The 14,961-nt window shown below is 37.8% G+C and overlaps 1 protein-coding gene across 1 annotated transcript in view; it reads right to left on the bottom strand.

Annotated features, from left to right (window-relative positions):
* Positions 1–14,961, bottom strand: part of MPP7 (MAGUK p55 scaffold protein 7) — a 151,094-nt gene that overhangs the window by 55,758 nt on the left and 80,375 nt on the right. The window contains exons 3-4 of the mRNA XM_075728125.1: positions 7,665–7,742; positions 3,014–3,094 (exon numbers count right to left, since the gene is read on the bottom strand). Of these exons, the coding sequence (XP_075584240.1) occupies positions 3,014–3,094; positions 7,665–7,742 (159 nt within the window). The remainder of the gene's footprint in view (positions 1–3,013; positions 3,095–7,664; positions 7,743–14,961) is intronic.

Here is a 14,961-nt window from a genome sequence, read left to right as displayed (position 1 = left end):
AGAAATCCAGAATTAAATTCCCTTTTGGATATACTTTGTGTTAACATCTTGAATCCTGGTCTTCCAATTATATATTCCAATTTATACAGCTGCATAAGAATGAAAAATATTTTGTCTCTAGATAATGTAGCTAATTTAAAAAAAAAATTGGATTGCTCTCAGACAATAGCAATACTTTCACATTCATAAAAAAGACAAATTACTCTATAAAGATATCTCTCAATTGCACTGGTGCCTACCTGATGCATCATCATTTTAAAAATTTTTGTCTGCTGACCTGAGTCCATGAGACTCTGAAATTATATTTTATAACTGGAATGCAAATGCAGTATCTTATACACAGACAAACAAATCCACTTGATTTCCCAGACCTCAGTGCTCTGTTCTACTTTCAGAGTTCTGTTTTAATCAGATGAGATAAACCCCAACCATTATGAGTTCATTTATTTATAGTAAAGGATGCCACATGTTAGGGCAGAAAAAAAACCCACTCAGTGTAACTGGATATTGCATCCAGTTTTAAAAAGACCAGCAACACCCAATTAATTTTTTCCCAAAAGAAAATGCACCTGACAAAACCTTGGAATGACTTCTAGGACATTTTGAAAATCTCAGGTCTGATAAATATAACTGACTAGGAGAAATAATTTTCTTGTTTAAAACATTTCTCTGTGGATGAAAACCATGAACACCACAAACTTGTCAAAGCTTTTCTAATCAGATGCAAACACTAAGAATTATATTCCACAAAACAATTTTGCAACACAGAATGAAAATATAGAAATATTCATCTAATCAGAGAATTGCTGGAAACCTCTCCCAGCCTTTTTTGGCACATTAACCAAACCTGTGAAGTTATAATCTTCTTCCTAGACCTGTCCCTTCACACCACCAAACTTGTGGAAGCAGTGATGTGGTGCAGTAAACTAATCCTAACCATCCTTCATCGTACCATGAACATTAGAGCAGAGCTGTAGGAAAGTGGAAGCTCTCCTGCTGGCTCCAGCTAACACTGCAGTTACAAGCCAGGTCAGGAGCAGAAAGTTTCCCCCTGAGTAACACAGAGCCAGCTTAAGTCAATCCCAAATTGAGCCATATACAAGTTTTTAGATAAAGCCTATGCAACATCATTGGAAAAGACATATCGGTTATTCCAAGTAATTTCAGATGTGTGGGAAAGAGCTGTTCTAGACATCAATTTGCCCCAGGAATCTAGAAGGAAAGAAACAAAGAAACCTTCTCCAGCCATCAACCTAACAGTGAAGGGCTAGAAAATCTTATGCCACGTATGGCATAAGCTCAGATACAGCTGAAAAGACTCAAGGGCAGCTCTGGGGAGGAGCTGGAAATACTGAGTCCCACGTTGTCTGGTCAATATGATGGAGGAGGGAGCAGTGATATTTACCGTCTCTCCCAGGCATGTCTGCCATGAGAAGGTGAATGGAGAAGATAGTGGATAGGCGAAAATACCAGGCACTCTGTCAGTTCTTTCCCCTAACTCACACAAACACCTGCAAGCTACGCAGGGTAGGGAAACACATGTGTCTTGTGCAGGATTAGGCAGCCTGGCTATGCAAAGTGCTTGGTACCCTGCAGCTGGCCACCTCCTCCTGCAGCCAAGACAGACATTTGCTGAGTTACTGCAGTTGTTCAATCATATTAACCACACTGAGGGTAAAGCACTTCTTTTCCTGAAATCCCACTAAGATTATCACATTGCATTTAACCGCTTCCAAGGAACAGACAGCGAGAGTGAGTGAAAGAGGGGGGAAGAAGGGGTGGGGGGGAGCAAGGCAGGGAGAGAGAAAGCAAAAAAGGGAGAGACGCAGTTTTGGCAAATGAGCTGTCTTTAGACTCAATCCACTAAAGCTTCGGAAGTATGAAACACATATGGGCAGTCACTAAGGAAATACCTACAGTGAAGCTTAGGATCTCTGCAATTTGGTGCACCAACAGTTCCTCTTGCAATAAGCCACTGGCATTGCTTACCCCTTCAGAGAAAAGCAGCTTGTCACTTTAGACTAAACTATGGAATAACTAACTGTGCAAAAATCTTTACAAAGGAGGCATAACTGATCTCTAAAATTTTGTAGCACTTTGTAGATATCATAACGTCTCAGGTTTTGAGATCAGTGTTTTACAGGGAATATAAAGAAGCAAATGCCTTAAAAAGGGCTCCTTTCCACTCTATAATTTTCCTCTAAACTTACCAACTGCTGCATTTGCATAGCATTGCAATATTCATCTAGAGCACTAAGGTCTTCCTTCTCTTTAGAGTGGAAAAATAATGTGACATTGTGCATTAAGAATGATACGCAGGGGAGGTTCTGACTGGAAATAAGGAAACAGTTTTTACTAGGAAGATAATTAGGAACTGGAAGAGGCTGCACAGAGCGTTTCTGGAATGTCTGGTCCCAGGCATTTTCAAGACCTGATGGGAGAAAGCCCTGAGCAACCTGCTCTGAGCTCAGTGTTGACCCTGCTTTGAGCAGCGTGTTGGATTAGACAGTCTACTGTCAGATAAAAGGTATCAAGTTCCCTGAAAGCACCGCAGAGAACCTCAGGAGTTTTCAAAATTAGATTTTTTAAAAAAATAATACCCATTAGGAATTTTGTTCCAAGTACCAGGTTGTGTTACTTATGCACAGTGCAATTAAATCAATGGTATGACTGAAAACCTTTTAGTAAAAGCACATTTTGAATAAATTTACGAAGTGCATGCAATAAAAGTTAGCAAAAGACCAAAAAAAAAAATCAAGTATCTACTTTTTGGAACATCCATTGTAAATAAACAATGGCTTTCCATTGAATTCCTCTCATAAATGTCAGTAACAGTATAATGATTTACAAGCAACATTAAATGTGTTTCTTCACAACCGGTATTTCCTATTAACGTTGCATCCCTTCTTAAAAGCACACATATTCGTTAAAGCAGACAAACCCCCAGGCAGCCCAAGGAAGCAGATGCAGACATCCATGCAGAAAGCACTTTGCAGGTGCAACACATCCTCACCTTGAGATTGGGTTTTGAGAGGAGTTTCAACAGTTCTCTGATCTCACTGCTCAGTGGCTTGCTCTGCAGCTCCTCAGCCAGCTGGGTGGGAGATGGAATCGACACAAAGACCATTAGCAAGGCATTGTTTTACCCAGTGCATCAGTGACAACCCAGAATCTATCTTGTTCAAGGTTATTACTTTCCAGCATGTTCAAACAGAAGCCAGCATGAAGAAAAACACCATCAATCACCGCGCTTCTTTTTCTGGCCCTCGGTGGACCAGATTTAAGCCAGGCCTTTTGGCTCTGTTTAACACAAGTAATCATTTCTGGCAAGGGTGCAGCCAGATCGCGTTCTGATTTATAGTGATGGGGGCAAATCCCAGCACTTCATTTAAGTGAATGGTCCTTTGCGTGCAGACAAAGGACTGCTTGTAAAAATGACTGGATCAAACTTTGACACTGTCTATAAAAAACAGTTTTGAATGAGGTGGTGAAATCCACACTGCTTCCAAAAACCCACAGTAGCTGTGCTGTTTAGGACTGGGATAAGAAAGCAAAGTGCCCCTACAGTGCAAGCAACCTGAACCTTTTATTATGTTTACACATACACTGGAAGGAGCTTGTTAAATGTGAAGCGGGTTAATCATAATATAGTTTATAACAGGTCATCAGCAATTCAAGCCCCTAAAATGCACAAACTATGTCCTAACAACAAGATCGGTAATTTATGTTTGGTTATACTACAAAATTGGGGTTTGGTGAACAATAGAGCAGCAGTCTAACGTTTAATCCCATGGCTATTTGGCTCATGTCTTGAGTTTTTCTTATCATGACATTCTCAACTAATTTGGACTCAAGAGGCATATTTTACTGCAGGATTTCAGACTCAAACTATTTTTCCAGAAGAAGGAAAAGCTAAAACATATTTCACAACACTGAACTTTAGTTTAAAATTCTGAAGCTACATGGCTCATAATCCAAAACGTGATTTCAGATAATCACTTATTTTCTTTGCATTAAATCAGTATCATAAAAATGTCTCAAAGAAAGATTGGTTATTCTCAGCAAGTAATTTTATTCGTCTAGCCTAATTTTAAATTTGTACTTTCATTTTATATAAACTTTCAAGATAAATGGATAGAGGCATATTTTGCATAATTACGTATGATAGACAATTCTAGAAGCAATTATAGACATCAGACATGGTTTGAATACTTCTTTTTTTTAACCTTCAAATTAAGACAGGGTTAACAGGACTGAAACAAAAATTCATCACCTAGAGTCCCACAGCCTTTTAACTATAATTCATAGATAAAAACATCCATCAAATACATCAACGCTAATCTTAACAATATTTGTGTCTTAATACCGAAAGATTAGAAAACGATCTCTGTAGGAAAGGTCAGAATGAAATATTTTAGGCACATAAAGCCAAGTATTGAGGTAATCTGACTGCAATCTAGTCTGCATGTTCTATGGAAAAGCTCTGCAAAGCTTAAAATTATCTGTGATAGGAATGACAGCAGGTATATCACAGAGGTTTCCCTTGGTTCTCTTGTCATTCTTTAGCTTGTACTACTCATCACTACAGAATAAAATGTACTCATTTATTTCATTGATGAAAACTAGTAATCATTCAGTAAGAACGACTGCTTCAGCATTTCTCTCAGATGAATTGTGCACAAGCATCTCAACTTCAGCAGAACTGGCATTTGCTTTGGTGGTGCAAATGTAAACGTAGGCACGTAAGGTTTAGAACAGTGAGAAACAGAATATTTTGTTACTGCTTTAACAGATGTTTTAATCTCATAATTTAGAAAACATTTCTTCAGAGACGAAATAATTAAAAATTTGGTTTCACTCATGTAATTTACAACTTCTTTCCAAATATTTCTGTAAAAGTCTTAAAGGCACATGTAACACCCCATGACAGAAGAGGAGGAGAAAGACAAAGATTGATAGAGAAGGAGGAAGACAAAGCCATGTTTCCAGATTAGCAAACAGATATCACCAGAGCTGCTTGTTGTACTTCTAGCAGTTTTGGACTGGATTTTTATTTGTCGTTGTTGAAGTGCTGAGATTTGGGACAGCTACCAGCAGCAGTACCAACTATATGGAATACTTTGGGCACACTGATACCGTGCTGATCACCTACTATGCCAAAGACTGCAGGAAAAGCTGCCAGAGAACCTCTTCTATGATTCTCTGTTGAGGGAACCATAACATTTCACGAAGCTCTTTATGAAGAGTTGCCACTACAGAGAGGGGGAAACAAAGCAAGGGAGAGGGGCAGATGTGGGGTGAAGCTGGCGAGATGAGGAGCACCGGGGCCTGGGGTGTTGAAGCTTCTGGAGAAAGTTCTGAAACTTCTTTTGCCAGAACAGTCTTTCTAATAACCTAGAAGCCTTATTTGCCATATATACATATACTGCCAGCAATGTTTAGAACATTTGCATGAAATCAAGAGTCCTGTGTCAGATGCTACTGCTCCAAAGTTAAGAGGCAAACAGAATCTCTGATGGGAAATTCAGCCTAAAAGTCACTGAGGGTAAGGAGACAGAAGTTATAGCAGCTAGGAATAGGAAAATGTTTAGAAAAGAAGCCTCACCACAATTGTTACCTCTAAAATTGCTCTAAAAATAATACAAGAATAAAACCACACTCCTTAAACAGTTTTTAGTTACGTTAGCATCACTGCAAATTTGGGTTTTAACTCAAACAGGAAATACTCACTTGCTTGTAAGAACATCTCCTTCTTTGTTTAACTATAGAACAGTTACTATCACCAGGAAAACAAAACATTAATTTAAAGCCTACTGAAATAAAAGTGTGTTTTATATCACCAACATGCTCTTAAATCCCTGAAGCTGACAACTAGTCAGACAAATGTGCCAAAAATTGAATAGCACTTTAATCCTGGAACTCCACGGGTTTTGGAGCTACAAAACATACTGCATGTAAACTAACTTCCTCAAAGTTTGCTGATAACTATTGAAACACAGAAAATCCTGCAGCTTGCTAGCCTTCAGCTGCCAAAGGATATCCTCATTCTGTGGGACGGTGCCCATAAAACCAGCTGCTCAGCTACACATAAACAAAACTCAATAACCAGCAAGAGGATCTTTAAAAAGAAGGTGTGCTTAAAAGGTAGGCAGATGTCTAGAGACCCTCATGTCCCATATACATTTTAAAAATACTGCCATATATACATAAGAATACATTCATAGGGTTAAAAACCCTGACCTCTCTCAACTGAGCAGTGACAGAGTACTTTAATTTGGGGATTTCCAAAAGTATATGTTTTAAATGGGGCTGAACAAAGAATGAGATTGCTCAGCATTTCTGAAAATATCAAGAACTAAGTTTTGCATCCAAAAATAAGAAATTATTCTTATTAAGAACTTTAGCCCAGAGATCCATAACACAAATGTTAACAAGGATTATTAATATGTCACCAAGAACTTAATGAAGAGAATTTCAACCAGCTTTCTAATTTTCAAAATTACTATGAACATTATTCAAAGCTACCTGAAGGTTAAAAAAATATTACTAATATATGCCTCATGTCAAAGCTAATGCATTATTATATTTGGTATGTTACAGGATATAGCTCTCCTCCTACTGAAACATGATTAAATTACATTATATCCTTTTTTCAATAGGCTTCAAATATGTTTAATTTAGTTTTTCGTTAAAATGTTACCATTCTCAATTCAAAACATCTAACCATTCGTAAAATTAAAAATCAAAAGCTATAAATTATATAAAAAGATACTTAAGATTTCTCCTGGGTTAAACCACAACAGATTTTAAAACATCTATAAAGTATGTGAAGTTTCAAACATGCCGTATTTGAAACAGATCCTAATACATATTGCCTTTTCCAAAAAACAACCTGAGATCATCAATTGCAACAAAGATTTCTGGATTTCACCTAAACCACAGTTTATTAAACATTTCTCTATCCTGGCCTACCTCAGGTTCAGTCATAGTTTATACAGGTGTGTGCACAATTCATCTGAATCCTAGAATTAACCAAATACCAAGAAATGGCAGGTTGGATTTTTTTCTTTAAAATAAAAATTATAGTAACAGGAAATTAACTACTCCATCAATGCCGACCACTTTTACAATTTATTTTTTGGTTATGAAGGTAATTTGGAAAGCTCCAATATCAATAAATCACTACTATACTTTTTCGTAAATAGTTTTTGATTTTTTTTTTAAAACAAGCCTCCTTCCTAGGCATTTCATATGCTTCATTTCTGTAGTATTATCTGTCATTTTTCATGTTCTGTCAGCAGTGCTGCTATCTCATTTGTCTTTGTTTTTCCAAAGCATTCCTCTTGTCTGTGACTTTCTCAAAACACGAATAGTTGACAGCTTTTCCCCTCCCAGAAGAGTTCCAACCTGCAATTTCTATTACGTAGTTACTAAAGCAGAACAAGAGGCTATCTAGATGCAATGTTTTTATAACAGGCAAGTGAATAAAAATCAAAGTAATATCAGCAACAAGCCCGGTGATGACAGCACCTTTGGAAACATTTGCAGCTTCTTATAATTTCAGCTCAGAGGATTATATTCATATGTTTGCACTATGAGGAGTTCTGCTTGCAGACAGTTTTTTGGGAGACTTGGTACCAGTGATCTCAGCAGGGGACACTTACATCATCTGCCAAGGCTGCTGCACCGTGGAGTATGGGCACCGGGTTCTGTTTTTCATAATAATGCAGTTTTTCATGAATCTGGAAGACAATAGCACAAAATGATAAGAATATTTAGCAGCACGAGAAACGGTACAAAATGACCCTGTTGAGCTAACTGATCTGTTGAGTGTCTGTAACTAAAGAAACATCCTTATAGTAACCTACAGGCAGCAATCATGTAAATGTAATTCATCATCATCCTCTGTTGAAGTGCTAAGAATATGAAATCAGATGGAAAAAATGCTCAGTATGTAGACCAACCCACAGAAAAACTAAACATTTGTGATTTTTCTCTTCTCGCTTTCTCTGTCCATATTTCTAACATATTGCTTTAAGTATCAATTACATTTTATATTGCTGCTGAAAACAGAAAGCATAAAGTGTTTATCCCCAAGATGGATATAAAAAACCCTGTAAATTATGATTTATGAAGTGAAATAATAGCCTGCCACCCACATCTTGACAGACAGCTTGGTGGAGCGGCTGCCGTCATTAAAATAATTCAGAAACAAGGGCAAAGTAGTGCTAATATGAATTCTAACACATCTAAGAAGAAAAAGGCAGTCCTTCAGCAAGTTAAAGTCATTTAGGAGCATTTAAAGTTTTTAATGGGGAGCTATCAACATTAAAAATGCAGTGTGCTTTGGTTCTTTCAAAAGGGGAAAGGATACACCAGCATTTAAATATCCAGCCTCTTCCCTCCTCCACAAGTCATGCATTTCAAAATTTAGATTTTTCCACTGTGAGAGCTTAAAAGAGCCAAAATATTTTAATGCTTCTAACAAGTTTTTTAAAAGTTATTTCAGAATGGCATAAAATAATATATTAAACAGTCAAATTTTATTTAATTATTTTCCTGAAGATACACAGATGTACAAATATTACTTAAAATTCAAAAAAGAAGACAACAGTAGTCTGAACTGATGCAAACACACCCCATTCTTAGCTTTCTACTTTAGTCCCGCTGCTCTGAAGGAGGCATGGACTCCAGATGGTTGGAGGAGTTGCAGAAGGAGCTAAATCTGGGACTCCTGTGCTTGGCAAGGAGGGGAACACAAGGTCTAGCAGAGGCTGTAGGACTCTGGACTTGGCTGGGGATCCCCTCACATCCTTAGGGTACGGGAACCCCAATGATACCCTACCCATCCCCAGTGCACTGCTGGGGGAGGAACAGGACAGCCACCAGGCAGCAAGGATGGCTGTAAAAAGGAACCAAACCAGTGGTCTTTGCACACTGAAAATGTTTGGAGTTGACTGGATCATATCTGTTATGCACTAACTGTTTCCTCCAGCCTTCCCTCTGCTTCCACATTCACTTTCCTCTGCTTACTTTTACCCCAGCAGCACTCACTCCTCTCACTGCCCAGGGGGGTTGGGCTAGATGACCTCTAAAGGTCCCTTCCAACCCAAAGCATTCTATGATTCTACGATGTCAAGACCCCCTCAACCTTCTCCCCAGCCCTTTCTTTTGAATTTAATATGAACTCCTAATAACCACACCCATAACAAGATAATGCCACGTCAACAGCGCTTGTGCTTGCCATTTTTCCTTTCTTCTGCTGTGCTTCATAACACTTTCTAAGTCCATGTCTGGTTTTACTCATTCAGACTATACGTTCTTTGAAGTAAAGGCCATACGACACTCTGTTAATGTAACGTGGCATAGCAAGATCTAAGTCTTGGTCGATTCCTCCATCATTTCTGTAATCTTAATAAGATTACTTCTCTGCGTGCTTTGTTAAAGGATACTGAAGTTCTGAAATGTCAAGGTGAAGCATGAAGACTACACAGTTGCTAAGTTGTAAAATGATTTGTTCTGAACAGCAAGTATTTGTACCTCATCTGGAAACTAAATGCAAAGCACTATTATCTCCAGAACATGAGTCTGAATTTTACATAGCTTTTGTAGACATTGTTTACTGAGCAAAGTAAGACTAATCCATATTGGATATCACCAAAAGCATAAGTGACTGGAAAACTTCGTATTTCTAGCTCACAAAGTGCAGAAACTAAACAAAACAAGGAGCTGCAGCTCCTGGAGTTTAGCAGAAGTTTGCGATTTACTTAGACTGTGAACTTGAATAACTAAAAGGCATAATAAATCAAAAAGTCTCAAATCCATCATTTTTTTGATTGCTTCAGCCAACATCTTGATTTTGTCCAGGCTGAGCTTCCGTCAACTCTGTGGTTAAAAGCAGTCACCTATGCTACCTTCTACTTTCTCAGAGAAACAGAAGTGCCTCTGCCGATGAAGCTGTTTTTACTCTGGACAACCTGCAGGTGTCTACCAGTGAAATTAAAAAATAAAGAAAAAACCTTCCAAAACCAAACAATAAAAAAATGCCAAGACATTCTTGTGCAACTCATCTTCAAAAAAATGTTATAAAATTGTAAATTCATGCAACAACAAAACCAGGGTTTTAAGAGGAGGTACTGCGTAAGTTACTGGCTCTGCCTATAACCAGCCAAGGGCTGAAAACAAATTTTTATTTTCCTAACAGTAGATATCGGAATTCAGCTAAGCATTTAAGGAAAGTCATTAAAGTTTTATTTGAGATGGAGGAGTTGTAGAGAATAACTGGCAAATCAAATCTGGAGCAAACAACAGGAGCTAATCAAGTAAGCAGGAAAATTCAACTATTATTACTAGACAGTTCTAGATATTAGGTTTTGCTACATCAGGTAGAAGGTTTATTAATTTACTGTACTGGCACTATGAGTGACTCCAGGGATAAACATTATGTTCTACAGTAACAGACACTGCAATCTCAGCACACTTCCATTTGAGGAGCAATACATATGGTGTTGGTTGGTTGGTTGTTTTTTTTTTTTTCAAAAGCATCTGATTTGATTTAATAGGTAGTATTTTGCCTTGTTTGCTAAATGATTCTAGGCTTTTTTAATCAGATCTTTATATGGCAAAACCTGCCTTCCATCTCTTTGTAATTTAAAGGAGTTACCTAAGAAAATTAAAAAAGCACTGGTCTGCACACAAAGCTGCAAATACACAAAATACAAGGATTATCTTTCATATCAGTGTAAAATTATCACACATATCATAAAATGCTACTTCCTACTGCTCTCCTACACATACCACCTACCTCTAACTTCTGGATAACTAATGTATTCATAATGTATGCAGCACATACATAATAGCTTCCTGAATGCAGGAAGACCGGAGATGTGGCGCAATACAACTGACAAAGCAAAAATTTCAGTGAGGCAAAAATGCATTTTCAGGCAACTTCTTCTCTCCATGTGTCTAAAAGTGTGTTCCAAGATGTTTTGGTCCATAATTTTTCCCACACATCACAGTAAGGCTGACTGGCCTCTAGTTCCCCACATTGTATTTTTGGCCTTTTTTGAAGATGGGTACAGCATCTGCCCTTCCCTGGTCACTGGGGACTAGGTCACCTCTGTTGCCTTTCAAGGATGACAGAGCACACTTGCAAACTCACCTCATAGCCTCTGAATTTCCCAGACTTCAGAGTGATGAATGACTGCATTTATGACTACCACCTTTAGAAAAACTACCGTGCACACAACCAAACATTTTGGCAACTTCTCCACATGCTGTCTTTCAGCTAATTATCTTCCCAAACCTGAAATTTTTAAATCGTGCTAATTATGCACAACTAGCATTATATTTCCAAAACTCAATTCTTACACAAGTAGAATTTGAAATTTTAATATCTAGATTAAGTGACCACGTTGATAAAAACAAAGACAGTATAAGCTAGGCAAACACAGAATTGAAAAGCAAAACAGGACAAGGTGGTGCAAGTACTCTGCCCCTTTACAAATCTCACTCAATGAAATTAAATTGTAATAGCAATTAAAACCACCCTGAAACACTTTGAGACAAGTATGAGGGTGGATCCAAAATAGTAGAAGAGAGAGCACTTACCTATTCAATATAAAACATTTAATATTGGCAACCACTTGTTTGAGCTTCATTCTAAAGAATTCTATTTAATACAAATGGCAAATTTTTCTTGTATTCTGTGGCTATCCCTGATGTCCAGTAACTTTAATACTATTGCCTTCTCTCTAGCAGAAACCTACGGAATGTATGGAGAGTATAGGACTGTATCATGCATAAAAAACAGAAAATATAGTACATCTGTTTTAAGTTCTTCTGACACTTAAGTGTAAAGATTGAATCCTGAAAATCTCTTCACAGATCAGACTGACTCTGTTAAAGCAAGAGTTATGTATTGTAAATAAAACATACAAAGCTGTTCTGCCGAACAGATGACTAAGTTGCTGGGGTTTGGGGTTTTGATTTTTGTTTTTTTAATGACTACCTATCCTTTTCAGTGTAGGGTACTTTGGGTTCACTTATGAGGTTCTGCGAAAACTGACAATCTACTGTGAAGATATGTCCCAAGAGGGAAAAATAATAATTTGCAAATTTATACAATTTTTGGCACATTTGTAGGCAGGTGAAATTGTTTCTGCATTTTCCCAGAGAGATTGAATTAAGCTTTCTATAACAAAGTATAGCAGAAATAAATTTTCTGCAGTGTCCCCAGCCTGGACTACTTCAAAGCCCACAGGGAGCTTTCTTGAGTAAGAAAAAACAAATATCTTAAGCCCAGAATCCTACAAAATAAGCATAATTCCTCCTTTTAGATTTCTTAATTTCCAGGTACAGTTCTGATATCATATGGCTGAAAACAACACAGGGGAAGGGGATAAGCATGTACCCAGAATAATATCACTCGCTCCTTCTGGGAAGGAATCTCCTTAATACAAGAATAATTTTATTACAGTTTAGTGGACTCTGGTACAGTTGTGTAAGCAGGACTTTTCTGAAAGGCTCTACAGAACAATACTGCATGCCTACAAGCTACCTACCTGGCTTCAGAAAGGGTAGCATGTATCAGTATTACAGTCCAAGATTCATTAGCAATCCTTTAGAAAGTTATCCACCTGTAACATTTCTGGAAAATTTAAGACAGAGCTCCAAAATGGACTGTTTTCATCATAAGATGATAGAATAGAATAGACTATTGTTGTGGTTTAGCCCCAGCCAGCAACTAAGCACCACGCAGCCGCTCGCTCACTCCCCCTACCCCGATGGGATGGGGGAGAGAATCAGAGGAGTAAGAGTTGAGATAAGAACAGTTTAATAATTGAAATGAAGTAAAATAGTAATGATAATAACAACAATATAATAATGATAATAACAATAATAATATACAAAGCAAGTGATGCACAATGCAATTGCTCACCACCCGCTGACCGATACCCAGACAGTTCCCGAGCAGCGATCGCGGCTCCCCGGCCAACACCCCCCAGTTTCTATACTGAGCATGACGTCATATGGTATGGAATAGCCCTTTGGTCAGTTTGGATCAACTATTCTGGCTGTGCCCCCTCCCAGTTTCTTGTGTACCTGGCAGAGCATGGGAAGCTGAAAAGTCCTTGACTAGCATAAGCAGTACTCAGCAACAACTGAAAACATCAGCGTGTTATCAACATTCTTCTCCTACTAAATCCAAAACACAGCACTACGCCTGCTACTAGGAAGAAAATTAACTCTATCCCAGCCGAAACCAGGACAACTATTTCAGTTGGAAGGGACCTACCTGGTGTGGGTACGATTTTACTGGATGAGATATCTCTCAGTATGGAGAAAAGGTACCTGCAAAAGTCAGCTAATTACATGCATGCATGAAAACATGCAACACCATCTTTGTTTAATGCAACAGAACAATTGGCACTGAGGACCTAATCACCACACCATATACATTTCTGGGGTTCTACTCTGGACTAGCCTAGTCTAGTCTGCTGAATACCCATTAGCAGCTTATCTCCTTGTTTAGTTTCAGCAGAAAGGAATCCATGTCATGTACTGGACTGCTGATGCTTGCTGATGCAAACCAGAGCAGCACAAGTTGAGAAGATAGGAAATTGTTTAAAAAATGCACTCCTGATTGGAACTGAAATGCCAATATAAACACACATAAAAAGCACCAAGACATGTCTAGAAGACAGGCATTGAGAATACTGTTGTAGAAAGCCTGTAACAGTAGGCAGAACATCTCCCCTAACTGCTCTCTTCATTATATTCTTCATGATGTATTAACATGAGTGCCTGAAATCAAAGCACTGACAAAAGCCATGCAGCTTCTGTACTTACTGGCTTAGTCACTTGCATGGATGCACAATGAAAGACCCTCCACCAAAGTTTCAGGTTCATGTACCATTTGCAAAAAAGTCTTTAACTCCACTAGTGGCACCACAAACCAGGGAGACACTACTACAAAGAGGACCATGTTTACATTAAGAAGCCACAACAGATGAAAAGAATGGAATAAGAAAGCAAAAGAGAAACTGGTGAGGCAGTAAGTGCTAGTTTTGGCTTCATCTGCAATTTGTGTTCTGCATCTGTAATAACTGGAGCAAGAGAGGTCACTCCAAGGCACTCATGACAGCAAAGGAGACATTTATGAATAGTCCCAACATTTAAACAGTGAGATTTCAAGATGAGAATTAAGGTCTTCATTTGATCACTAATGGTACTACCTTAACTCTGGGATTTAGACAGTGATTTCACTGTCTAAACTGACCAACAACTTTTGAGTCAAGGTAAAACAAAGTACTTAGAAGGAAAAAAGAAATGTTGGGCTACAATGAAACAAATGAAAATAACCATAAAAACATTCACAAACTATAATTGCATTCCATCATCTATGCTGAAAGAGTATGCATATTTTGCTTGATGTAGAATTTTAATTAAAAGATTAATTCCCTCCTTTTCTCTTCCTAGAACCCTACTGTATCAGATGAAAGGAACCAGAATAATTAGCCATTTTTTTGCTTTATTTTCATCATTTCGTGGGTGTCTGTAAACCTATTTACACAGCACAGAAATATGGACTGAATGCAAAACTACTCATTTGTTCCCAAACCTTTCTATAGTACTTATCATTGCAGCTTTGGCATGCTAATGAACTTAAATACATGAACAACTCTGCAGTAATATGGCATGATGAACACATAAGGTGTAGGAAAATTGAGCAGCAAATCAAATGCCAACTCATTTCAAATACCCAATGCAACATCTTGAAAACTGACTTTCTTAGAACATGTACAGCCTTTAAATCACATTCTATTCAGGCCAATTGACTTAAATTGCAGTTAGAGGCATAGAATATTGCTAAGAATTTAGTATTATATATTCTAGAAAAGACAAAGAAAATAAAAATGCATAAATCATAGCTAACTACTTAAAGTTTACAAAGAGAAT

This window comes from Pelecanus crispus, chromosome 2 (genome assembly GCF_030463565.1).
Source record: "Pelecanus crispus isolate bPelCri1 chromosome 2, bPelCri1.pri, whole genome shotgun sequence".
NCBI classification, from domain to species: domain Eukaryota; kingdom Metazoa; phylum Chordata; class Aves; order Pelecaniformes; family Pelecanidae; genus Pelecanus; species Pelecanus crispus.
This window is presented reverse-complemented; position numbering and strand designations above follow the sequence as displayed.